The sequence below is a fragment of the Microtus oregoni genome, unplaced genomic scaffold, assembly GCF_018167655.1.
Source record: "Microtus oregoni isolate MIOR12 unplaced genomic scaffold, Mior012 000018F_ref0000195, whole genome shotgun sequence".
NCBI classification, from domain to species: Eukaryota; Metazoa; Chordata; class Mammalia; order Rodentia; family Cricetidae; genus Microtus; species Microtus oregoni.
Window position 1 is genome coordinate 6444779 of NW_024543077.1, and position 27596 is coordinate 6472374.

Genomic DNA, 27596 nt, shown 5'->3' on the forward strand with positions numbered 1-27596 from the left:
TCCGCTTGAAATGAATGACAAAGCTGGAAGCTGGGTCCAGGCTGCCTCGGAGGACCGGCTGTCAGTGCCTTCCTCCTTTTCAGCATTTAAGCTGGAATGACTCCATCAAGTCAGAAGGTTTTTAACGGCCGTGTGGCCAATGTCTTCACGGTCAAGTGTTTCTCATTGTCGTCCGCTCAGGACGAGTGAAGACCAATCCATCTTTTATTTTTGGCAACATCTTTCCCCGGGACACGGGAAATGTGTCCGTAGCATGCCGAGAGGAAATAGTTATGAACGTTAGGAGGGGCAAGTCTGAGCCTCAAAAAGTTAGGAGAATGCACTTTTGATGTATTTACTCAGCTTATTCTTAATTGAAAGCAAACGCAGAAACCAGTGACTACAGTAGGCCAGTTACTTGTGTGGAAGTCTTAGCCCGTTCAAGTTCAAGTTCATTCCTCTAATTCTTTCATCTTGCCAGGGTGGCTTGGTTGAGGGTAAATGGGGGAAGGTATGGTTTTTAATATAATGCATCTCTCTTCGAGGATCTCTATTCACTTATTTTATGGGAAACTTCCATCAAAATAATGTGATATTCTTGCCCCCACCCCACTTTATAATTCTATTATCTCTAAGTGGAAACATTGCTGCTCTTAGTAGTGTGTGTGAGTACAGAGGTGTGTGTGTGTGAAGCAGATTGCAGACAGGAACTCCTACTGAAGTAGCCACTGAGTCAACGGCAATGACAAGGTGACAAAGGACCTTAGTGTCATTTGATACAGGTAGGAATTCAGGCCAAATGGAAATGGAAAAGACTCAGTTATTTCATGTGGAAGATGAATCTAAACTGAAAAGCCAAAGGTATGTAAGAGGGAAACATCCTAATAATGACCGGTGGCCCCTGTTTTATTTATTTATTCCCCTTTTATTCAAACAATGAATAATTATTCCCATCCTCAAGGCAGGGTGATATGCCGGCCACCGGAATTAGAACCCTCTCTCTCTCTCTCTCTCTCTCAAGACAGTGTTTCTCTGTAGCTTTGGGGCCTGTCCTGGAACTCGCTCTGTAGACCAGGCTGGCCTCAAAATCACAGAGATCCGCCTGCCTCTGCCTCCTGAGTGCTGGGATTAAAGGCGTGCGCCACCGCCCGGCTGAACCTTCTTTTTTTGACCTTGTAGAGTTGGCGTTCTAGGGAAAGAGGACATCTAAAGAAATAAATACGGCGCATTTTGTTGGGCTCTTTAGTAGACTTACACACTGAGTGATAGATATAAAGATACAGGAGAATTTCTTAGGAATATATTTTTGTGCTAATGTATCTGAGTAATGTTGCTGTTCTCCAGAGCCTGCTGTGTCCCTGTCACCAAGTCTGTGTCTGTGCACACACGCGGGATCAGCCCTCTTTGCCTCCCTCTGAGACCTGAAGATTCAGCTACCCAGAGCTGAACTTGTATTTCATTTACAACCGTGCAGTTCCCTTGACAAAGAGCAAGGAAGCAAATCAAAGTGCCTTAGCCTTCAATTTGATAAGCGTCAGGTGAATAAACTCCTCAAGATGCCTCGACCTTCCTGTTGGTCATTTCTTTGACTGTCTTAAGGCACGGATGGTACTGAAAAGAAAAGAGCCTGGTATTGATGTCCATACTCATCTGAAACTCGCTTCCTGCTATTCTTAACATATCAGGCAGCAGGAGGGGGAAATCCTCCAGGGCTCCCTCGGCAGCTGCACAGTCCGCCACCTCTGGCTGCCGCTCTGGCTGCCGCCGGTTTGTTTGTTTTTTATCCTTTTCCCTCGGGACCAACAGCTTCTGTGACGGGAACCGGAGCTAGGTTAAGTACACTTTGTCCATACTTTGACTTCACTGTGAAACACTCTGGCTTTTCCTGTCATCAAAGGTGTTTGGTGACTATGGCAACAGGCTGATTAGCTCTCAAGGTCTGCGAGTGTTCTGTTCATTTGCTGCTGAGCTGCAGCTGCCTTCTGAGGGGGTGCTGAGGGGTCTCGGAAGCCTCATTCCATACGAACAACCAGTTGGGTGGGAGGCATGACGTTCCATCTCCTCTGTCCTATACTGCGTTCCTATGTCCCCAAGCCTCGCGATGCTCACACAGTTGGACACTCGGCAGCTCTGCATCTTTCCTATCAATGCCAAGGTCAAGAAGCAGATGGTGTCTGGTGCCCCAGACCTGGCAGACTGGAAGCTATAGAAACTGAAAAATGAACCCACAGTTGAGCAATGGTGCAGCTAGGAATGTAATGTCAAAGCTGGGCAGTTCCGGAAAGAACCAGAGATAATCACGTGCCCAGTGTCAGGCTCGGGAGACCAGCAGAGGTCTCCTGGGACACAGCACAGGAGGATGCTTGGCTATCTAGTCTAAGGTGTCTTCGATAGGCGTTATCGAGGCTAAGCACTGTGATCAGGAGACAGGATTAGCAAAATGGCTTCATTTGGGGCTAAATATCGTCACTTCTTTCTGATAGGACTAACTTGGGTCAAATCATGGGGCCGCATGGGGAGTTCTGGGGAGGTTATTTTTAATCAGCCTTTCCCACCAGGTACTTTATAAAAGTGTTAATAATAATAAAGAACAATATTAGCTTTGGACCAATGGCATAATGGCGCCGGCCATTTTCCAGCTTGGAGAGCAGGAGCAATCTAAATCAAAATCTGTAATTAAAAAGGATAATGACTTCTAAATTAGTTTTTATTAATAGAATTAAGCCATATTAGGTCTTAGATGATATCATAAATTTGATATTAGAATGTTCACCCTTAATGAAAACATATAAGGACTGAATGATTTAAAGGTCTGATACTGTGTGTTGATTTATAACATTAAATATGTTATATCATCAATATGACACCGCTTAAAGACCCTGTGTCACTAGCGAAGGGTTTAGGTGGTTGCTTGCAGATCTAGGTCACATACAGAGGAAAGCCAGAGTTGCAGTCTGCCCTCCACGGCTGTGTGTTCTGCGTGTCTCATTGTAATAAAGGGCTGATCAGTTGGGATGTTGGGTTGTCCCACAAATAACCAAGGGAGGCTATAAGAATGGGACATGGGACCTCCTTCCCTGGATATATGTGTCTGGCTCTGCTGTCCCAGGAAGGAAATGAGCAGGAATGCCTCTCAGTGGATGGCAGCAGCTTTGGCAAGGCTGTAGGCTGTCTGTCCAAGGCTACTGGACTTCCCTGAATTGTCTAATGATGGCCTCGCCATCTGCCCTGCTGTTTGCACCTCGGCTCCCTGGTTCCTCTGCTAGTTAATCAATCACCAGGGAAGTCAAGGGCGGGGTCTCCGGTTTTCCCTTTTTAGGTATTGGGGAGATTCTGTCTCTGCTGGCCTTTCTAATCCTCCCTAGGGGACTGCTAGTATTTCTCACTACTCAGAAAAGACACGATTTTGGTGTCTTCTAGTTCTCTGTACTAATGCATTGAGCTCGTACAACCCAGGGGGTAGTAGGCTTCGCTGAATTTGGTGTAGATGAACGGTGTGTCTCAGTCTCCATCCATTTAAGGACGAAGCTTGAAAATAAATGTCTGTCCTTGGTCTTAAATCATTTCAGGGGCGTTTCCAACAAACACTGGAAACTCTGGGGTGCTAATACCAAATGAAAGAACTAGCAACGGCTTCAAGGTTTTACGTCCAGACCTGTAATGTGCCTCTTGTATTTAAAGGACATGCCAGGACACACACAGAAAGACCCGTGAGGTAAAAAAGATAAAAGAAGTCACCTGAATTCCTAACTTGATCAACACCGAGCTTCTCCTGGGGAGGGACCATTGCAAATGAGAGACAGGTGCAGAGACAAGACCGGGAGAGCAGGTTCAGTCCATTCTGGCTCAGAGCATGAAGGGCCGAGGCCTCTGCTTCTGCTGCCTGCTCACGGCTCCGACCTGGCTAGCTCTGGCTCTTCTTGCCCGAATCCCTCTCTGATAGGGTCTTCCACTGTAAATCTTTGCTGAGGGCTTCTCTGCTCCGTGCTTGTTCTCCCTGCCACCAATGGTTGCAGAGAGAACTGCAGTTCCACGATGTTAGGGTGGTCGCCGGGCAGCACCAGTGATCTTGAAAACCATTTCTCCACCCCTGTTTGTGGGTGGGGTGGGGACGCCTATTTGAACTCGACTAAGGAAACGCACCGGTTCGAAGGATGCTGCATGTCTGGCTGTACCGATGACATCCTCTAAGAATAGACCCGGAAGAGCAAAGCATCACTGCACTACTTCTCACGCATCACAAGGATGTCTCAATGTTTTCTTATTTAGTTCTGAAGGGGAAAACGAGACCTCCAAGTAGCCAGGATCTCATTGGAACACCGCCGCACTTCAGAATTTATACCTGTAATTTTCCACACACTCGTGCTCCTGGCAATGAGATGCTCCCACTAAGATCGTATGGCCCTTTGGTCTATGAAATACGCCACTATTTCTCTTTTCAAATACCGTTTCCTACTTTGGGACTGATAATGAAAGCTGTATGATACTCAAGCAAAAGGTCAATAAATCTTTCACAACAGCGCAATTCACCAGGTAGAAGATGTCCGCATTTTCCAGTTTTCCTACTTAAAGACATTTTCCCAACCCACACTGCTAGCACTTACGTATTTATTAAGTGTCACAACTGTATTTGTAGAACACATTTTCATACTCGATTTTGCCCCTGAATAGATTACCCTTAGCTATAAAGCTATCTGAGCCTTAAGGACGCCCTATTCAAATTGCCTTGCTTTAGACCAATGTTTTTAAACTGGCATTCCTTTTCATTTAGGTCGTCTTTATTTTCCATATGAAAAGATTCTTCAAATTAAGTCAGTGTTTAAAAAAAAAAATGGGAAGAAGAAAGAAATGGCTCCTGTAAGAACGGGTTGAATATGAAGGAATCTTCTCTGCTTGGCCAAGGGGGTCCTGAAGACCAGGCACAGCACTTTCTCCACGAGTCTGTTCCAACTTTAAACACAAGGGATCTCCCAGAGGCAGCTGCCGCCAGGTGGGCAGAGTCATGGCACAGTTAGGCAGAGACAAAGACTCGCCAGGTTTGTTCCTCCCCCACTTTTCAGGAGAGAGAGAGTCAGAAATTCCTTTTGTGTCTTCCATTTTTCAGCTACACACAGCCACCCTCCTCCTGGGGACTGCGGTGTCTTTGGTGGGTTTGAAGGGTTCCTGGAGTCCTTGCTTGGCTGGGCTGCTAACAGGAGGAGGGCTAACTCATCAGCAAGATTCACTCATTTCCTTGAATGGAAACACCACAGGAGTCTGCTCTGCCAACCCAGGCCTCTGAAGCCAGTCTCTGGGTGCTGGGGACTCCTTCCTGAACATCAGCCTGCTCTGGTTTTAGGAATGAGCCACTGTTTGTGTCCATTCTGCCATGGGCAAACGAAACCCTCTGGCCTTGTTCTCAGTGGTGTCTGAAGCTCTCCTAAGGCCCATAGGATTTTGGAAGAGCCGCTTAACCCCAGAAGTGGCTTGGGTTTCTTCGAGACTAATTGTGCTTCCCCCAAATAAATAAAACACACAGATGTAACCGGGTCCTGAGTTACCGGAAGGCTTAGGAGTTTTAAAACTGCCAAAGAAGTGTGCTATGGGATTGTACGGTCCGCTGTTTCTTTGAGAAATAGCATTAGTGCAGCTTAAAAACAAACCGAGAGACGCGGAAGGAGGCATAGAACAAAGCGAATTGTACACAGACATAATGTGTTGCGCTATTGGTCCACAAGCTCTTCTCCAGTTCTGAAGGTGGTCCTGTGTCAGTGAGGCTTAGACACGGAGGCACAACCATCTCTCTGGGTTAAATGCATCTGAGCCCAGGAGCTCTGTGGGATTGGGGCAACCTACTATACAGCATGCGGAACTGTTCATTATGACATACAGCATCTGCCGGAGTTTGGTTAATGGAAAGGTACTTAATGAAAAATATTCTCCATCACCAAAGAGTGGCACCACATTACAACAGGATGTAATTGCATGACTTCCCCTGTCTTCACCAAGAATATACTTATTCTTTATCTGAAGGTTTTATTTTTCAGTTATCTTAAATAGAAATCAAGGTTATACAGGGATATATGACCTCAATGGATTTTTGTCTTGTGAAATTTAGATATAATAGAAAAATAAGCAAATAAAATTTTAGTTCAATAGACTTAGTATTTATAAAATAAAATACTAAGCAGTCATTAAATATGATCTGTAGCCGGGCAGTGGTGGCAAAAGCCCTTAATCCCTGTACTTAGAAGGCAAAGGCAGGGGGATCTCTGAGTTTGACGCCAGCCTGGTCTACCAGGGTGAGTTCCAGGACAGCCAGAGCTAAATAGAGAAATCCTGTCTAGAAAAACCAAAGAGAAAGAAAAAAAAATCTATAGAAGTATATTTAACATCATGGAATAATAATATAAACATCAGAGAAGAATCCAAAAACCAAAATGGTTATATTTTTAAAAGAAAATTTATTTTTGAATTTTGATTATCTTTAGTTTTGAAATAGTCTATAATTAATATGTAGTATGTTGTTAAAATAAGTAAAGGTTATCAAAAAGGAGTGCTGTTTATTTTTTTCCAAAAGCAATCTACTGACCAGGAATTACAGAAAATGGCCAGGCTCCCCTGGATTTTCTCCTCTGGAGCCCCTAGCCATCTTCTTCCATTCTAGACTTCCTACCCGCGGGGGGGGTCCTTACCTTGCTGCCTGGTAGATGCTGATTTTCTGTTTTGGATAGACCAAAGTAAAGATGAAAGACTACAAAAAGCTTAACGAGGCAAAATGTGTCAAGTGAAGATCATTAGCATTGCTCAGATTCGGAGGTGGAAGCTGTCAGGTCCAAAGAAAAGTCCCAACTCCAGAAAGCCGCCAGATATCCAGAAATGGACTCAACCTGGACTTACTTACAGGAGGGTTTCTGGCAGTTAGATAAAAGCCTTCATTCTTCAGGAAGTTGGGAACCAAGTTTCCCTCTGCCAAAAGAAGACATTTCCCTTACCTCTGGCAGAAGGGACGTCTGACTACCTGTGGTGCCTATTAGCATATCAAAGCACATGCTGGCGACCAGGCTTCCTCAGGCACAAGTACCTGTTACACGCCCCCCCCCCCCAAGCCTCCCAGCCTTCTCACCTCCTCCCCTACCCTAAACTCCCTCCAGCTCAAAGTCCCCTCAGCTCATTCTCTTTACACATAAGCCACTGTTTGAGGTGCTCTCTGTGTCTCCTCCTCCTTCTCCCCCACACCCACCCACCCACCTTGCTCCTGGCCAGGTGCAAGCTGTTAGCCTTGTTCAGCCTGCTTTCTCTCTCTGCTGCGAGACTCCCTTCCAACAGTCCCTCCTCTTGTTCTACGAGACCCCACGAAACCTTACGGATTTCTAATATATATATTATCTATATACGGATGAGAGGTCAGGCGTGGCCACTGGAGTTCTAACCCAACAGGCTGGGCCTTCGATTCAGGCTGTTGTGTTTTTATTCAAACAGCTGGACCTCGTCATCTGTGGGTGGCAACCATGCCTGAGAGCCCTGGCAGCAGCAGCTGAACTCACTTGGGAGGCTCTCAAGATCACTTTGTCCAGGCCAATCAAGGTATATTCTACCCACCGCCTCTCAGGCCTTCTGAGACTCTCTCTCTCTCTCTCTCTCTCTCTCTCTCTCTCTTCCTCCCTCCCTCCCTCCCTCCCTCCCTCCCTCCCTCTCCCCTTTCTCCCCTTCGGCCTTCATGAGTCCAGACTTTTCACTTACTGTTTCTAGAAAATCCTCAAATTACTTTGGCCTCCAGTCCTGCCCTGAACCCCACAACTCTCCTTCCTGCTCCCTCCCCCTCTGGTACCTCCTCTCACTCTTGCCCAGAGGCTGTAGAGGCTTTAACCTCACCTCCACAGGGTCTTCTAGACCAGTCACTTACAGATTCCCAACTCACCCTGTTTGCTGATGGAAGTTCCCTTAGAGATAAATCAGGCAACCACCAGGCATCATATGCAGTGGTCACTTCCACTGACATAGTCGAAGCGACCTGCCTGCCAATAGGAACTTCCTCACAAAAGGCTGAATTAATTGCCTTGACCAGGCCACTCCAAATAGCCAAGGGCCAACAGGCTAATATCTACACTGACTCTAAATATGCCTTCTTGATAGGCCACACTCATTCTGTACTCTGGAAGGAAAGGGGCTTCCTTACTACCAAGGGCACCCCCATAGTTAACAGACTCCTTATAGCCAACCTCTTGGAGGCCCTCCAGCTCCCTGCAGAAGTAACCATTATTATTATTCACTGTGGGGGACACCAGTCCTCCAAGGACCCAGTGGTCTTAGGCAATGCCAAAGATGACTCAGGGATCCGGGGGCCTTGCCTCCAGCTCCTCGGATTCCACAGAACATAACTCCCTCTTATCAGCCCTGTTATCAATCAAAAGAGAGGGACGAGCTCATAAAAAGGGGTGGGGGCACAAAAACAAAGGATGGATGGTTCTATTTAAATAACCATGTCATCCTTCCTCAAGACCAGGCATTGTCAATCATTTCAGACATCCACCAGACCTTACACTTAGGCCCCAAAGCTTTGTTCCGCTTCCTGGAGCCCCTCTTTGACCCCACCCATATCTGAGATTGTATTTCACAGGCTCACTCCTCCTGCCAGACGTATGCCCAGGCCAACCCACAGGGGGCTGTCCACATACATCAGTGTCTACATCAGCTTCGTGGACACCGACAGGGTGAAGATTGGCAGGTTGATTTCACCCATATGCCTACTCATAAAAAACTCTGTTATCTCTTAACACTTGTGGACACTTTTACAGGAAGGATGGAAGCGATTCTGGTCTCCAGGGAAATGGCAGATGTGGTGGATCAGGTTTGGCGTCCCACGGACCATCCAGATGGACAATGGGTCAGCTTTTACTTCCAGGGTCATGGAGCTTGTGTCTGAAGCTCTCAACATCTCCTGGAAATTCCACATCCCCTATCATCCACAATCCTGGGGAAAGGTGGAGAGGGCCAATGGACTCATCAAACAACAGCTAATTAAGCTCTCCATTGAACTCAGGTTATCTTGGCCCTTCTCCCCATTGCCCTTACTCGCCTCAGGGCCACCCCATGTTCCCCTATGAGCCTGAGCCCTTTTGAGCTGCTTTATCCCTTTCTCCTCAACCATCACCTCCCAGCCCAAACTCCTCCACTGGGGGGTACCTACCCTACCTCTCCCTTCTAAGGTCCCTTCTCCATTCACACGCTGACAGTTTTCTTCCTGCCCCCACACCAGTGAACCCTAATGCCCCTAAACCTGCCCCGCTCTCCCCAGGAGACAGAGTACTCCTCAAACATCTAGCTGCCAGGCCTCTTGAACCTCGATGGACAGGACCTCACATAGTAATCCTTACCACACCCTCGGCTGCCAAGCTCCTGGGACACCTATGCTGGTACCATCTCTCCAGGCTCACGTGGGCACCTACTCAGGACACTTGGTCTGTTCAGCAGAGAGGACCTTCCATCCTCCGGTTTTCCAAGATGCCACAATTAAGGGCCTACCTGCTCTTCATCTTGGGTGATAACAATATTTTTTCTCCTAGTCACTGCCTAGTCATCTCCCTCAAGAAACAGATGCCTGGTGTCTCTGGGATGACAGTAAACAGGATGCCTCTCCAGCCACATCTTTCTCTGAGCATGAACCCAAAAACACCCAGCTCTCTCTTCCCCAAGGTTGCTCCATGCCTGCAGGATGGACCAGACTGAGCTGATGCCCCCTTTTCCAAAGAGAGCCTAAAATGTTGGTCATGAGTGTCACCTCAGCTTCCTGTTACTTCTTATACAAACAGTCTGGAATGTAATCCCAGCCCATCAAACCTTGACCCCTCCCCAGGGAAGGTCAAGACCACAGGCTCCTTAAACTGGTCCGTGGAAAATAATCATGTGCTCTTCCCTCTTCCTATTCTGTGGTTGCGTTGGCGACTTTCTGTCCCCTACCCCTCGGGCCACCTGAGAGCACAGGTATCTAATTAAACCTGGGTATTTTTTAATTTGATTTGATTTGGTCTGATTGGGATTATTTGCGTCAGCGGAGATGCTCGGTTAGGAGACAGTCCTAACACACAGCAGCTGAACAACTGGGTGACTAGCTGGGGCTCTGGGCACAGTTGTGCTTGCTAACTGACCCAGCAGCTGAAGAAGGAAAAACAGTAAACATTTTCACAAACATATGTCACGGCCCAGAAAGACATTAAGAAGGCTACGATTTCCATTTCGCATTTTGCAATAATGTGTTTATATTTATGTGGCCAGCCCCTGTGGAGTCACCTCTGAGGCTCCCAGTGAAGGTGAATCTACATCAGTGTACTTTGCAAGCTCCTGGTTCCTCTGAATACAGGCGATGCCTGGAAGACACTCTCGCTCTCGTGAGAGCAGGTTGATCAGATGGAACCTAGATAAGCAAGGCACCGGAACCTAGCAGGTTCAGCCAGGCACTTCCACACTTACGGGCCCATGGAGTCCTCATTCCAAACTCGGTCAAAGGCAAGAACCAAAACAGCAGTAGAAGCAAAACAGACTGCGAACCAAGTGGGAAGTGAAGCCGCCATCTCTAACGACCTGCTGGGCTCCTACTGGTGGCTCCTTTGAGAACCTCATTGCCTCTCATATGAAGAAGGCCTCAGGGCTGCCTGGGACCAGCACAGCTGATGGACTCCCTGGGCTCACCTCTGCTAAAGGCTCAGAAGTACTTGTTCTCATTGGTGTCCCATGCATTTATTTGTAAAATATTGTGGTAACAATTCACACAGGTTTTCATCTAACCCACTGTCAGCATTACAGGCAGCCAGGTTAAATGCACCAGATTCCTGGTTCTCTTGCAAAACTGAAACTAATCTACCCCCACCCCCACACCCCGTCCCTGCTTGGCCCCATCCTCACAACCATGTTGCATCTTCTCTGAGTTTGGATACTTCAGATGTAAGCGAAGCTACGGAGATTCATTTTTTTTGTAGGCACTCGGAAGTCTCGTGATAGGGTTTTGGTGTGAAAGCCAGTGGTACAGTCACTTGCACAGTCCACAGAAGAGGATTGTGCGTGCATGTGTGCATGTGTGTGTGTGTGCGCACACGCGTGTGTGTGTATGTGTGTGTGTGCGCGCACGCGTGTGTTAAAAATGCGAAGGCAGCTGGAGAGCCTGCAGGAGCAGTCAGAGGTTCTCCTCCACAGACCAGTAATGTTAACAGAGAGGCCCAGGGGCTGAAGATCGCAATCAGTTACCATGGCAAGCTTGGTGGTCTTCGAGGAAACTTTCTCACTCTTAAAATGTTTGGCTGGAATTTGGATTTTGAAATAGTTTACCATCAGGAGAAAGAGGCTATAGAGCGTCCACTCCTTTTCCGAGCACCGAGCAGAGAAGTGATACACTGTGCAGTTTCAGTGGGGTGTCATTCCGTGTTCTTCCTATGTATTCCTCAAAGATAGCATTTCTTTATGAGAAATGAGATGTTTCCCTCACCTCTGCACTCTGACAAACAAGGCAGAAAAACCAGGACCTTCTTCTCATGACTAGAACGGCAAAAGCCCTGTTACTAAAGGTGCGAGTCACACCAACAGGCTTCCCACTGGCTCAGGATGTAGAGATGGCCTTTGGTGAAGTTCATGGAGTGAGTGCGGGACCAGGCGTTACAGTGACACAATTATTTTGAGTTGTGTGCGTGGCTCTCACCAAGCCCAGGCAGAAATGTGGGATTCTAATGCCTGAATCTGCCCAATCCACATTTTCTAGTCCTCTGTCCAGCCTATGTCGTGGTGGAACAGCTGGGCGGTGGTGGTATACACCTATAATCCCAGCACTAGGGAGGCAGAGGCAGGCGAATCTCTGTGAGTTTGAGGCCAGCCTGGTCTACAGAGTGAGTTCCAGGACTAATTAGAGCTACATAGTTACACAGAGAAACCCTGCCTCAAAACGCCCCCCCCCCCAAAAAAAAATTCAATTTATTACCCACATTGTAATGCTGCTTGTTTGTTTGTTTGTTTGTTTTTTGGTTGTTTGAGACAGGGTTTCTCTGTGTGGCCCTGGCTGTATTGTAGCTTGCTCTGTAAACCAGGCTGGCCTTGAACTCACAAAAATCTGCCTGCCTCTGCTTCCCCAGTGCCAGGATTAAAGGCGTGAGCCACCACTGCCCAGCAACACTGCCATGTTTTTAAGGACACAAATTTAATAGTAACATTTCTTCAGTAGAGAGTTCTACTTAAATTTCCTTTTTTATTTTTAATTAATTCAGTGTAGTTTGATCATATTCCCCCCAGTTCTGCCCCTTAGCTACTCCTGTGTCTGCCCTCATCCCTATACCTCCAGCTCATCTCCTCTCCCCTTTTACAAATTTAACAGCCCATCAAGTCTGATTTGTGCTGTCTGTATAGGTGCAGGAGAATCTGTTGCAGTGTGGTCAGCCTAGCAGTAGCCACAACTTTAAAGAAAACTGCCCCCTACTCCCCAGAAGCCATCAGCTGTCCATAGCTCCTCAGGCGGGGGGAGGGGGTGCTCACAAATCCCTGCTCTCTGTTCTGTGATGGTCCTTGCATTGGGGCGGCTGTGATGTTGATGGCCCATGTGGCAGTTACTCCTTAGTCTCTTGTTCTCCGTACTCTGAGAACGACTGGATTTTCATCTAGAATCTTGTAGACAATTCTCCAAGCGGCCCCTAAGAACCCCGCCTTGCCCTGACTTCAATATCACTCTCCTGTCTCTTAGACTGCCAGAAGCAAGGTGAAGGACACCGACCCCTTCACCGCCTTAGCTGCTGCCTTTACGTGACTTTAAAGATTCCTTCACATTCTGGAGCTCACACAACTGAGTCCTCACTAGCCTTTTTTCCCATCACTGGGGGTTTAGAACAGAGCCTCACAAATATGAGGCATGGGCTTTACCACTAAGCTACACCCTCAGCCCTTTTACTTTTTGAGATAGGCTCTCCCTATGTTTCCTAGGCTGGACTTGAACTCACTCTATAGATAGCCCAGGCAAGCCTTGAACTTGTGATTATCCTACCTTAGCCTTCATAGCTGGGGCTAAAGGTCTGCTTGGACTTACATAATAACGATCAGCTATGTTAGTTTTCAGCATTTGAGGCCAGTTTGGTGAAATCCACCAATCCTCACTGCAGTCTAGTGTGAGGTGACCACTTGGCATTACAAGTTTGAAGATTCTTAGACCACGCTATTGCCGTCATTCTGCAGATGTGTATCACACGAAGAGTCATGAAGATGAATCATAGATGTACAGACCATGTCACCTCCAATCACCTATGCCTCAAATCACCTTTCTTACTTATCCTATAAATGCCCCCAAACCCTATCTTGGGGAAGCACAGATGAGATTTGGCTGCCTTCCTCCACGCTTGACTGGCTTGGAAATAAACCTTGCTTTGAACTACTTTTCTGTGCAGTGTGTGCACTGCCTTGTGGGCCGAACTGGCCTGCTCAACGCCACCCCCTTCCTCCAATCCTTACCGACTTCTCGCCATTGCTACGCCATGTAGACCCTACGTCCATGACGCTGTCTCTGGGGGAGTCCAGCCCCATTCCTGGGCCTCTCTTTTCTTCCCAGACCTCCCTATTTCCAGGTCTCACTCCCCGAGGGCTGGACTCGGCACCTTATTTTAGGACTGCCTCCTGTAAGTGTCTATCAGACACCCGAAACACGAGTCCCAAACAGACCAGTCAGCTGCCCTCCAATCCTCTCCCTCATGTCTGTAGCTCATCTCTTTTTACCGTTTGCCTCAGTGAACTATCAAGGTGTCTACCAACTCCAGTCTCAGCATGCAGCTCCCATACTGCTAGATCCCCACGTCAGGACCTCCCCTAAACTTTGCCTCTGCCGCGGCTGTTGCTGTAACATTTTAGCTGCTTCCATTTCCTATATAAAATCCACCTTAAATAGTGCCCAGCTACCTTTATCTTTCCAGATAAGCTTTGAATCCTTTGTATACACGTTTCTTTTTGAATTGGTAATTGAACCATGGACATATTCAGAGCGGGCACACACTTCTATCAGTGTCACTGCCCTGCCCTGGAAGGCCTTTTAATTAGAACCAATCCTTCACTGTCTCCGCCTGCTTTGCCATTTAGCCCATGAGGCCCTATGAACACATTTTCCCGACTTTGTATTAGCTCTTTCTTATCCCCTTCATACTGTCTGACATCTTTTCCACTCAGGCGGAACTGCGCTTATTGCTAAAGGCCCCAGTAAGATGTCCCACCTCAGGAAGAATGCCCTGGAACTCTTCTAGCCTATCCACTTGGATTTCCCATCATCCTCTGCTAAGAATACGTTTGCCTCAGTCCCCATCTTCCCTTGCTCTCCCCTACCAGGTTGGGACCGCACATTCCCTTGGTTATCTCCACATCCCTAGCCACGAGTGTGATGCCTGGGATGTAGGAGGTACTTCACAGAGCTGTGGATACAAACTGAGACCACAGAGAGCCCCCCCTCCCCAGTAGGGCCTTGAACCCATGGCAAACATTCAGCCACTCTGTGGCCCCAACCCTCCTCCTTTCTAGGTCCCTCATTTCCGTGGGTTATACTGAGTAGCTCACATGGAAGGATGGCTTTCTTTTGTCCCTACAGACACTCAGCCTCCGGTCACTGGGTTAGGTGTCCCCGTGATAGCTACATGGTCCTATCACATTGCATTTCCCTGCTTTATGCCCTGCCTTTGATTTCCCCCGGTGAACAAGTGATTCAGGCAAGACAGACACTTCACAGACGTGACGATACATTGAAAACTTTTCTTCCTGGCAGGCATCTCCAAGGAATGACCGTGCCAGGGCACGTGTGTGTAGAGATAGTTCTATCCGTACAAATCACTAGTAGGTCAATTGCATAATCAGTGACTATCCTCATCTTCCGTGTTAAGTCTGAGTCATTCCTGGAGGACAATCAGATCGTTAAGAACTGGGAATTCTGTTTCAGAAAAAAAATAGAGGACTAGCTTCAAAGAATGTGCTGGCGGGATGCTTAGCCGGGCCTGCAGCAGTGTGAACGGGGCCGAGTCAAACCATGGCTGAGACGTGGTCCCGCGTGGGTCATACTTCTACGGCTAGCAGTGGAGAGCAAGCGTGAGCCCCAGTTGCTGCTAACCAGTCAAATCGACGCTTTAAAGTCCCAGTCCAGTTAGCGTGAGGCGGCAGTCTCAGCCCTGTAGGACTTGCCGGGGGGGAACGTGGATGGGCCTAGGCAAGGATTTATTGCCTGGCCCACCGTTACGAGGCTGCCACCGACATCTCCCTTATTTCTGTGGATCACGCTTTTTCTGTCCCTAAGAGCGTTCCCCAAATGGTAGCCCTGAGGATATTCATTTAGAAACTGGAGTGCTGCCTGAATGCAATCTCACATCTGTCTCATAAATAACCACAAGGAGGTGTTTTAAGACAAGGGTTTCCCATTAAACACGGCACATCACAGAGTAGGAAGAAAGGAAGATCAGAAGATCTGGAGAGTCCTAACTGCCACAAAGCAGGCTTGGGGATACCTATGACTCCAGGTGGAGTCCTTAGGGCCAGAGGGTAACAGTGGCTCTTTCTGTCTAATACACAATTAGTATTAACTTGCACGTGGCTTAAGAAGAGTGAAATCAGCTAGCACAGACTCTTTGGGTGCTCCGGCATGCATTTCTTCCTATGAGGGGCACGCTAGACTGGGCCCCCTAGAATGTAATGCGTCTTAGAGTCTCGTGAACCCTTAAACTGTAGCCTTGTTATTTCCAAGGTCTCAATTACAAACGCCCTCCAGAGTTCTAGCCCCGATTAGACAGGTTACTAGGGAAGAATGCATTATACATCAGTTAAAAAAAAAACAACAACAACATATGCAAACCACGGATCATTAGAAAAAGATAATAGTCATGCAGATTTTACAAACCGTGTCTTTAGGGTGGCCCAATAAGTAGAAATATGGGGACCCATGCTTGTCACTTTTCATGCACATGGAGAGACTGGAAGGTACCATTCCTAAAGGAAGGGGAGGAACAGCCTGGGACCAATCATTAGAATTAACAGACCAGTGACAAAGACATTACTGTTAGAGTCAAGATTGCTTAGTATGTTTAGAACAGCTGAATAAAAATTATCTAGGCAGCAAGAATAAAAACTTTAGGTACAGCTAATCCTATCAGGCATGCAGCAAGTGAAATTAGTGAAAAACTGAGCCATATGTATATTTCAAAAGTAGACTTTTTTTTTTTAAATCAAAAATATTTAGAGCATCCTGAGGTGCTTTTAGGGAGGCACAGATATGAATAAAGATTTGAACTGGCAATGCCAGAAATCTTAGAATTTTTTTTTCTCATAATCACGGATGTCTTAGTGATAGAAGCTGTCATTTGAGAATCAGTCATAGTCACAGTTTCTAAACTTTAAGAAATTCGAAGCTACAGACATGGAGTCTTCGTGTTCACATTTTTTATTTTCTCTAGTGTTCTCATAAATTCGTGTAGTTCTCGCCTATAACATTCTGCCTAGGAATATTCAGAGATCACAAGTTGACTTGCTGGATATATAAAAAAAAAATGTAAAGCAGGAAAAAAACCCAAAAAACCAAAAATGCAGCAGCACTTTGCCCATTCCTCCCCGCTGCCCACCTGCCCACTCGTCTGCCTGCCCGCTATGGCTGCTTCCCGGCCTTGCCCGTTCTGCCCGCTGCCTGCCCGCTATGGCCTTTTCCCCCCAGCCTTGCCCATTCCGCCTGCTGTCCACCCCCTACGGCTGCTATCAGCCAGTCTTGAGGATCAGTCGACTCAACCTACAACCTTAGTCTATGCCCACCTACAGGCGATGGCCTGTAGTTCTCTACCTACACAATCACGGGCACTAAACGTTCTGTAATCTGTCAGGTCAACAACCCCCAAGGTACAAGCGGCCAGGGGAGGCCCTGCTGTGCCTGCTGCTGTGTCTTGTGCTGAGACGGTGTGAGAGATGGCTACGGGCTCACTGTGGGTTAATCCTGGAACGCAGACCCGCTCTTCTCCTCTTTGCCAGAGTGCACTGACAACATCCCCTGCTCACGCTCGGCTTGCTCCGGACACGGGATCCAGCTTGTCTGCACAGAATCAAGCAGGACCCCACAGAGGTCTTAGGGGGTGTGATGCGGGTGTTAAGCGTGTTGTGCTCAGGGAAGAAGAGAGAGCGCAGCAGGAGACTTCCCTAACACAGGGGTCCCGCGCAGAGAAGACCCCCCCTGTGGGCAGAGCTCGACGAGGAAGGCCGCAGCGGAAATTAAATTTCAGGATTGACTGATTGAGTTTACCATGTAGGCCTGCCAAGAAGCGAGCAATTTCGTGGGGAAACGATCAAGCTGCTTCAGTGACATACAGAGAGAAGGTTCTCCCCGGGTTTCAAACGCGGCCTTTACTCGGCTTGCAGACATATGTGGAGACTAGGAAACTGCAGGCCCGGACGGTGAGACAAAAGGTCCACGCATGCGTGGAAACCACTGTGAAGTTGGGGGGAGCAGGGCAGGCAGAAACCCAGTGAGAGCTGAGCAGAGCTGCGCGCGCTGGGCTAGGAATCTTACCGTGTGCTCAGAATGGGGTGTGCCCAGCTCTAAAACCTACCGCCCTGATGAGCCCAGTGTCACCATGAGTGACAGGGTGTGCCACCCCCCCTCCGCCGAAAGGCTGGGGAGTGTTCTAGAAACATAAAAGCAGCTAAGCAAGGCCTGCACCATGAAACAGTTATAAACTGTGGTACGGTGTTGAGACTGTGTGTTTGTCCTGTTGATTTCTTTGAGTCTAAGAGGCACATTGAAAAATACGTGACTCTCAGAGTTTAGAAATTTTCTTACAGTTAGACCGTATGATTTAAGCCCAGAGTAAGGCCTTATGTGATTTTTATCTTTGATCCCCGCTGAAGGAGTTCAGTTAAAAAGAAACATTCGGAAGTTTTTTTATCAGGACAAGACACTGGAGCGAGGGTGAAGGCAGAGGGTGTGGCTAACAAAAACCTAGCCCTTGGTGACCATGAGAAGGCAGACCCAGAGAAGTCGTTCCCAGGGGTCAGAAGAGGGGAGTGGATGCTGCGGTGGGGGCCAGATGCCATCATGCATTTGTTCCATCCCCGAGAAATTACAGCACTCAGGGTGAACTCTAAAGCCAACAGTGAGCTTTGGGGGTGGGGGGGGGTGGGTGTGTAGGTTCAGAGCTTGTAAAAGAGCCACTGTGACAGGCCATGTTGATAGGGGGTTGGTGTCTGGGCGGGGTCGGGACATATGTGGGAAGTATATGTACCTTCCTTTTAAACTGTCTGTGTGCTTAAATGAACCTGAAACATAATTTAAGGTCAGGGGTGCAGCTCAGTTGGTGGAGTTATCTAGCATCTGTAAAGTGGGGTTGACCCCCAAAACTACAAAAGAAGGGTGAGGTGGTATACACTTGAAAACTCAGCCTTTGGGAGGTGAAGGCAGAAAGATTAGAAGTTCAAGGTCCTCCTCACCTATGTAGTGAGTGAGTTCAGGGGCAGTCTGGGACATATGAGACCCTGAATCAAGAACAAAAACATTACAAGATTGAGTCTAGGGGCTGGAGAGGGATGCCAGCACTAACAACATTCGCTTCGTAGGCTTGGAGACCTGAGGTTGGACCAGGCAGAAAACTGGGTGTGGCTCTGTGGCACCTGCAACCCCAGCACTGTGTGGGGCGGAGGCAGGAGGATTTCCGGGGCTTGCTGGCAGCCAGCCTGGAGTGAAGTAGAGGAGAAACCTGTCTCAAAAGAGTAAGGTGGATCAGGACGCTGGATGTTCTTTTCTGCACATGTACACACACACACACACACACACACACACACACACACGGGCTGGGACTCACAGTCTTCTGGTTTAAGAGTGGCCTCTGGCAGGTCTCTGGCGTGGGGAAGCTAGTACGCATGCCTTTGAAACGCTGCTGAGATGCGGGGTTGCTGGCTGTGCAGCTGCTAGACCTACCATGAAGGTGTCATGGGCACCGACTTCGCTTTGAGCACAGGAAAGCAGCGCTTTGTTGGCAGATCCTCTATAAAGAGCAAAACCTTTTCTCTGCTATCTCAACATCTCCGGTATTTCTGGACCGTGGAAAACCAGAGAGCAATCAAAAGAGCTTTGGTGTGTGGATCCAACTTCTTGCCCTGTGGAGCTCAGGGGCTGGCAACTCATTTGAACTCAACACTGCCAGGCTACCCAGCCACTACGCCAGAGTTCTCGAGCAGAGTGGAGACCATGCTCAGACTGATGAGAAAGCAGGAGACAGAAAACACAGAGAGTCCCTTTCCACGTCTGTTTCCACAGCCAGATCTAAGAATGGGGAGGGGCCTCGATGGGACAGAGTGTGATGTATGCAGGCTCCTCCTTTACAATGGAGCTGGAAAACAGACACCCAACAATCTCCAGAACGTGAAGGCCTCTTATATGCTGGGACACACTTAACAATACAGTGTATGGGCTCGTAAAATTGCTCCCTGGGTAGAGGGACTTTTTGTCAAGCCTGGTAAGCCGAGCCCTATCCCCACAGCCACAAATTGTCTGCCAACCTCTACGCTTGCATTGAGACACACAAACATGTACGCATACACAAACAGAGGTAATAAATACTGAAACAAATCAGAGCCAATGGACTCCTTCAGAATTTCCAGAGGGTTTATGAGGCATGGAAGGGAGAGAAGAGGCACTGTGGTTTTCAAAGGTCATGCCAGTGTGTGTGTGTGTGTGTGTGTGTGTGTGTGTGTGTGTATGTGTGTGCGCGCGAGCGCGTGTATGTGTGTGCGTGCATTGTGTGCACGTGTATGTGTGCGTGCGCGCGTGTGTGCATGTGTGTATGCGTGTGTGTGTGTGTATGTGTGTGCGTGTGTGTGTGCATGATGCTGGGGGGTGAACCCAAGACCTCACACATGCCATGCAGGTGCCCTACTACAGCACTACAATCTTAGACGTTTCTCCCCACTTTTCATACTGAGACAGGGTCTCCCCGAATTGCTCACACTGGCCTTGTGCTTGCTTGAGAGCCTACAGGGCCTTGAACTTGTGATTCTGCTGCCTCAGCCTCCAGAGTAGCTAGGATTACAGGCCAGTACCACCAGGCCCACGATTGCTCTTGCTATCTTTCCCTCTTATCAACAAGCATTGAGTTTCCTATACCTCCATCTTCCTACCTCCAATTTCCCTTCCATGTAGGAAACACTGTCTAGATCTGGGGACTTCCCTGAGGTCCAGCTGCTTCTCCCAGCATCTAGGAGTGTTTCCCCTGAGCTAGTTGTCTTTGCTCTTGGACTTCTGCTCAGCTTTGTGTAATGGGCTGGATGCTGGACAGGAGGAATTTTTAGCTTTTCTTAGACACCTGAGGGGATTCTTCTCAATGCGGCTTGAGAAACATACCTCATTGGCTCACTGACCTTTCAAAATGGATGGATTTGGGTCTGGCTTAAGGGAGGATGGACCTTTACTTGTTTGTTTGTTGTTTTTTGCAGTGTGGGGACTTGCGGTGGTGTTGGCATGTGTCAGTGTCAGTATATACCAGGGTCACCTCAAGGTGCAGCGTGGTGGCCCTCAGGTGCTTCATCATGTCCCGTACTCAGTACAGGTGTTCCTGAGTGATCTGTGGAGGTGCCCGTGGACAAGATAGATGTGCTCAGCCGTGGATGCCAGAAGATGAGATTAGATTTCAGAATTTATTACTGAGGCAAGCCACCCTTTGCCCTATCGAAAAGGCAGACAAATAGTGCCAGGGCAATGGAGCCACTCCTGGCTCCCGGGAGCATCGTCTTGGGTTGGGAGGGAAAGCAGAAGCGTCTCCTTTTTTGCCTTTCATCAGGGGCAGACAAGCAACTTGAGCCTCAGCACTTGGTGACCTCAGCACTTGGTGACAGTTCTGTGGGCTCCTGACGGGGCGTCAAGCCACACAGCCATGAATAGTAAGTGTGTCAGAGCTACTCTAGCTTGCTAGTCTGAAATCCGGAATTCAGATCAGGTTTTGGAGGAGGCTCACCCAGACTCAGCAAGGCCTTCCTTCAGAGAAAGTACAAGTTATTAGCGGGACCGTTACAAAGGAAACGCTTAACAGACCAAAGAGGCCAAGTACTCTTCGAGAATTGCTAATGCTCTAGAAGTGCTTATTAAATTCTATGAATGATTAATGAGCCTACTCTCATGTTTTTCTTGACAGCAGATTCTTGAGGGCCTCTTCTTCAGTGGCCACACTGTTAGAAACCGCCCTTACTTGAGGTCCTCATGGCTTGACTGTCAGCTCCCTGAGGGAAGTCCCGAGACTCACCTTCAGTGCAGTCCACATAGTAGGTCCTCAGTGAATCTTGAATTAGTTGAGGAGTGATTAATTAATGGTCGATCAATGACATCAATTCCAGGATCTGTCCCATATATACAGTATTTGGTAAAGACGCATTTCCTGGAGCTTGTCTTTGGTTAGGGAGTGAAATGAACCCTGGACAAATGATTACCGACGAGAATATGAAGGTTTGCTCGTGATTACTGAGGAGAATACCAAGGTTTGCTCGTGATATTCATCAGTGCGTGTCCTGGAGAAGAATGAGCAGAGGAGCAGCCGAAGGAGGACCGGTTCTGCCCACAGGGTGTTCTGATATGATTGTCTTACGACATTATAATTATTGTGTAGAGGGAGACTTTAACTTCACAACTGTTTAGTCCATTCTTTCCTCCAGGGGCAGCTACTGACCCAAGAGGCATCTACCCTCTCCTTAGAACAGTTCCATCTCACCTATAAAACGACACAATTTCATCTCCCAAAGGCCTGTAATCGAGTCAAAACCTTCAGAGACACAGTTCACTTGGAAAGCGTAGGTAGGAGCATAATCCAGATACTTGGCTGTCTTTCCCTCTGCGTGGACATCGGGTGCTGCTGGCTGCTGGGTGCTCACGGCGGAGAGCTCTGCTCCACCCTTTCTTGCGTGGCCTCCTCAGATCACCGGGTCTCCCACGGGCATCTGGATGCACGTTAGACTTCTCCACATAAAGAGCTAAAGAGCTGCCCCATCGTTCTCTGGGAGAGCGAGCGCGGCAGAGTGCCGCAATTTCTGTGAAGTGTGTTTGCTTCAATCGGAACAGCAAATAGACCCGAGGGACTTTGGTGTGAAAGTATGGGATTCTCTCTCTCTCTCTCTCTCTCTCTCTCTCTCTTTCTCTCTCTCTCTCTCTCTTCCCTCCCTCCCTCCCTCCCTTCCTTCCTCTTCTTTCTCCTCCTCCTCCTATTCCTCCTCCTCTTCTTCTCCTTCTTCTTGTAAATCCAAGGACACTTACAGGGACCTGGGCTCTGGCTGGGTGGTTTAGTTTGCAAATCAAGCGTGTGTCCATTTTGCGCACGGGCCTTGACTGCTAATGACGGACACCTGCACTTCAAAGTAGGGATCTAATTTGGATAATTTATTCCTGAGCAGTTTTACCGCCAGGATGCTACTTCCCCTGGCCCTAACCTCTTTAGGATTAGTTTGAACAGCAGCTACCTGTGCCGCGAGCACACGCCTGGGGAGCTCACCTCTCCGCTCTCAGCGGGGTGGAGGAAGCGTCTTTATTCCCGCCCGTGGCTGAGAGGCACGTCGGGGGCTGGAGCACTCACACTTGCCGCTCAGTTGATAATCAACAAATTCTCATCCCGAGGGCTACGCTTGAAGTGCCTGTCTCCCGAGTTCCTCTTTCAAGGGCTTGACTGTAAAAGCCGCTCTTCAAAGTCCTTATCATTTTCCAACACCCTCCGCAGCCGCTCCACCGCTGGTGGTGAGCCGTGACCTGTGCGGCGGCACTTGCGGTTTCTGCCTCCGAGTTGGCTGCCGCGACACCTGGCGGTCAGCCTTATTAATTACTTACGGCTGGCTTATTGGCAGCGTTTTTATTCCCGTCCTCAGCTCACTTAGAGTCACACCGATTTTGGTAATCAATGATCTAACAGATTGCTTTTGCTGATTTTTTTTCTTTTCGGTTGTACCTGTGTTTATCTCTCTGTCACAGATCAGCCTAAGCATCTGAGCTCTGCTCCATACTTCTCTTGCCGGGGATCAGCTTTCTTTGACAAGGTCCCCAAGTCCAGATAAGGGTTCCATTTCAACACTGCTCTGAATCCCGAGTTCCATAAGTGGCGGAGGGAACGCGGGTGGAATGGCTTAAAACCTGGCATCCACAGTTCCCCAGTCTCCCCAGCTTAAGCCCCGAAGGTCTCTGGGAGGTTAAACATGCCTCCTTTGGACCCTGATAACTCCCTTCAATGCTCTCTTAAGGAGTGGGCCAAGGTTAGGATCTTGAAAGGCAAACAAAGGAAACACACAGGCTTAAAGCAACACTTGACAAGAAAAATGTCATTTTCCCGTGATTAGGCTGTTGCTCGACCAAGTAGATTATATTCTTGATTTTTCTCTTGGTCAATGCGAGTGTTTTCTTGTGTTGTTATTTACAGCCGCTATCCTGTTCTTGGGAGCATTTTATTAAGATGCATCCTGGTTTATCTGGTTTCATGATGTGGTTTATTCCATACTGATGCTGGAGGACCTCTTTCTTGGCCGTGGACACTATGTATACTGAGATCGTTTCCGCAGCCACGAATGTAGTCTCGTCTTTGGTCTGCTCCTGATGCAGAGCAGGGTTAACACAGCAGGCCAGGGACCACTCTGCTTGGAAATGCCGGCTCATGACGGTGGCTCTGTGCTGGGAACAACGGCTGTCAGTCCGCTATGCTGCTAAGGAGCCTTGTGCTGAAAGCTGAGCGCGGATGCTGAGCGCGGATGCTGAGCGCGCCTCACTTCCGTAACCGTAACCGGCAGATACAAATGATGCGATTGTACTCCACATCTGCTTTCCTCCCGGGGGTCTAGAGTTTTGGGATGTGCTAGGCAGGGGATGCCTGCATGACCAACCCTGGTGAAAATCGTGTGCACTGAGTCGCTAATGGACTCCCTGTTTCCAGTGCTCTATTTTTGTTGCTTGGAGCGAGGTACCATCTGGGTTCCTTAGCGGGAGAGCCAGTGCGAGCACAAGAGGAAGTCTGTACGACTGACCCCATCTCGCGGGAGCTCATGGACTCTGAACCGATAGCTAGGGAGCCTGTGTGGGACCGACCTAGGCCTTCTGCATGTGTGTGTGACAGTTGTATGGCTTGGTCTGTTTGTGAGGCTCCTCGCGGTGAGATCAGGACCTGTTTCTGGCACTTAGCAGGCTTTTGGTAACCTGTGCGCGCTGGATTACCTGGCCCCGCCCCATAAGGGGAGGAGCTCGGTCCTGCCTCAACTTGATGTGTCCTGCTTAAACCCAAGGGAGGCTCGCATCTTTCTGAATGGAGATGGAGGAGGAGTGGATGCGGAGGGGGTGGATAGGAGGTGGGAAGGGGAACGGGAGGAGAGGATGGAGGGGAAACCGTGGTCAGTATGTAAAATAAATGAGAAAAAAGTTAACAAATAAAAGAAAAAGAAAAAGAGGAAGCCTGTATGCTGATGCCTCCAGAGATTGCCTGAATTTTCTCTCTGTCCCACACGACTCTGTTATGATTCTGTATAGCTATAGCCTATGCCCCAGAAGCTCTTTTGGCAAATCTCTGGGCGAAGGAGTCACCCGGGAACTTTTGAGCCCTGCCATTAGTTATGAAATTCCAGCAAACCATTTGATGACATTATCATCCAAGACGTGGAACTGACCCTGGATCTTTGTCACGGCTTACACATCACTGCCCACTGTTCAGCTTAAGTGTCCCGAAGAGCTGAGGGTCTGCTTAGTTTGTGCCTGCTCCCTCACTTCCCTAACGGGCACCACTCCACTCTAATTTCCTTCTCTTGTTTCATCACCTCTAAGTTAATTTTACAAAGTCCACACCTTAGAAGGGCAGCTGGGAAGTGCCAAGATCATCAGCAAGCGTAACTGGGTGTTTAAGAAAAGCATACGTTCAAGGCGAGATCTGTAATATCACAGTAGCTAATCATATCGGTACGGGCACCCTCCAAAGTGTGCCCGTGCATTTAAAAAGATTCTCCGTGTGGTTAATTTGAGAATCTAACTGAACCAGCTGTTGTGAATGATGTGAAGGTTGAAGCGATGCTGGCAGGGTCTTTGGTTTTGTCTTGTTCCAAAGCTATGTGGTCATGTTTTCCTCAAGTAGACAGGGTATGAGGCATGGGTCTGAAGCAGGCTTGTTTCACCCTCTCATGGTAGACAAGCAGCTGGTGCCACAGATGTGGAAAGTATGGACCAGGGATTTGAAAAGGAACAGGAAGCGGAGGGCAGTGAAGCTGAATGAGCAACTTTGTAGTGATTCACTTGTTAGGGTATTAAGGGCGGTAGTAACTTTGTAGTGATTCACTTGTTAGGGTATTAAGGGCTGTAGTAACTTTGAAATCCCTCACTAGATAGTAGCTATGTCTCAGCATGGAGTGAAACACACCTTCAAAATGAGGTGTGTTCAGAAGTGGCAGAATTTTCCAGGTCTCTTTGGTGTTGTCGATGCTTTCAGATACACAAAGTCATTCTAGTCTAGCAGTTCAAATCCCTTCACAAAGGGTGTTGGTGCCATTTACCAAGCCTATGCTTATTGCCGCTGTCAATATTTAAAAATAGTTTATTAGAGCCAAGCATTGTGTGTGGGAACATGGAGTAAAGTATTTTCTTTATTATATTATAAAAACTTCTCAGGACAGCTTGGGTGGTGAAGCTCTTTGTATGAGGATCGCTCAGTTGTGCCAGCTCTACCGTTTACACTGTGAGTGATGCCTGCGACAGGTTTCTAGGAAATAACAACTTTAAAGACTACTGGAAGCAGACAATGGTTTAGAATGTACTTTAAAGCCTTTGCCCACCCACAGCTGAGGATGTAGCCCTCAGATACTGCTCCAGTGCCATGCTACCATGCCCTCGCTATGCCGCCCCCGCCATGATGATAACGGACTAGCTCTTTGAAACTGTAAGCAAGCCCCCAAATAAATACTTTGTTTTGTTTTTGTTTTTTTTTTTTAAATAAAAAACCTTCTGCAAAAGCATATGAAAACAGCATCGGAATGAATTTTTTGAACAACCCCTAAATGCCAGGCAAACGCAGCCGTGGAATGAGCTGAAGTTAGCATTTCAAATATCACACCCTGAAGATTGGCTCTGGCTCATCCCTGGCCCAATTTAGTAATCCCCTAGGATTGTCTCAAGCGTGCGATGTTTTAGAGAGGAACTGGGAAATGACTGCAGACTCAAATGAGCAGAGAACTGTCGGCCTCATTAGAAAGGCTCCCACGCACACGTGGTGCCGGCTCTCCCTGCACACTCAGACGTGCCCTGTGAGCTCACACATTCGCTACGTTTCACATTTCCTAGCTTCACGAGCTAAAGAAGGGGTTCGCACACAAGCATCTGGGGCTTAAGTCGACATGTGTGCTTATCCGTCTACCGACAGTAAATACCTATCCGGGCCGCAGTAGAGGACAGATGTGGTTTTATATTAAAAAACCCAAACGCCTGCATGCTTGCAACACACGGGAAGAGCAGAACACAGGGGAGGGGAAGTGCGGGACGCACCGTACTCTGGGACTTGTCCGGTTCCCCGCTTCAGCAACAGCCTCGCTCGTCTTCCTCCGGATTTGATCAGCTCTATTGCTCTGGCGTGCGTCATGTCCCTTGTGCTTTCCCCATTGATCTCAATGATCTGATCTCCTACCTGCCAATCAAAGAGAAATAAAGTCAGGCAAAGATGGTGTGCTTTCACAGCTGTCCAGGTATCACCCCCTTCCTAAAGAGCACCTGCGCCCACCCCGTGGCAGCACCCCAGATCTGAGTAACTGTATTGAGACTGGGTCACGCATGATTCGTTAGGACGGCAGGGGCCTCAGTTATAAAATACTGGGCGTTAAAAATTAGGGAATAGGTCTGATATGACAATTCAAAATATCTTGGCAGCTTGTTTGACTTGAGAAATACATTCTACAGCTTTTCTATTGAACACATTACCAGCCTTCGGCTTTGTACCGCATCTGTTTAGCACGTTGTGAGGAATGACCAGTTTTTTGTGCTTCTCGGAGAATATTTGCCATGCGTCATTTTGCATCGGCAGTTAGTGGGTATCCCAGTTTGGTGGTGAGTTCTCTAACACTGCCCCTTGAATTAGAGTCCGGGCCCCCTATTCTCTGCACGTGATGGAGGCTCTTGTGAAAGCTTTGCCATGCTCACACCAGGTTGCCAGAGGCTGTGTGGTGAAAAGTCACTCCCTCTAGAAATGTTAAAGATGCCTGTGCCCCATGAGCAGTTCCCCATTTAGCTTTGGCAAGTAGATACCAGAGCCCGAAGAGCTTCAGCTGCGAACATATCATGTAACTCTCAGAGGACCACTGTTGTCGTGGCCTCTGAATTAGAATGTATTGGATTTCGGGGCACGCGACTTAAAGACAAATAAGTCTTTAAGGGGGAAACACAACGAGTTGCTCTCTAAAAATTTATTGCAGATGGTTTCGTAAACAAAGAAGATCTCATCGCAATTAATATCTATAAAGTAGAGAGAACCAAGAAACTACAGTCAAGTCGATTGGGCAGACAGAGGAACAGGTAGTCGCTATCACCATGGAAACAGGGCACTGTAGCTGTCTAAAGAGGATTGGTCCAGAGGCCCAGACCCTTTCCAACACAAGGGCAATAAGGATTTCCCTGCAAGTGTTTGGTAGCCTCGAGA

At 48.1% G+C, this 27596-nt stretch overlaps 1 protein-coding gene across 6 annotated transcripts in view; it reads right to left on the bottom strand.

Moving 5' to 3' along the window:
* Positions 1-27596, bottom strand: part of LOC121458759 (membrane-associated guanylate kinase, WW and PDZ domain-containing protein 2-like) — a 1271545-nt gene that overhangs the window by 19029 nt on the left and 1224920 nt on the right. For 3 of the 6 annotated variants that reach the window (XM_041668118.1, XM_041668117.1, XM_041668122.1), the window contains one exon: positions 26453-26591. In XM_041668118.1, the coding sequence (XP_041524052.1) occupies positions 26453-26591 (139 nt within the window). Of the gene's footprint in view, positions 1-15844; positions 15956-26452; positions 26592-27596 lie in introns of all 6 variants that reach the window. The other 3 variants (XM_041668120.1, XM_041668119.1, XM_041668121.1) reach the window with 2 other exon arrangements.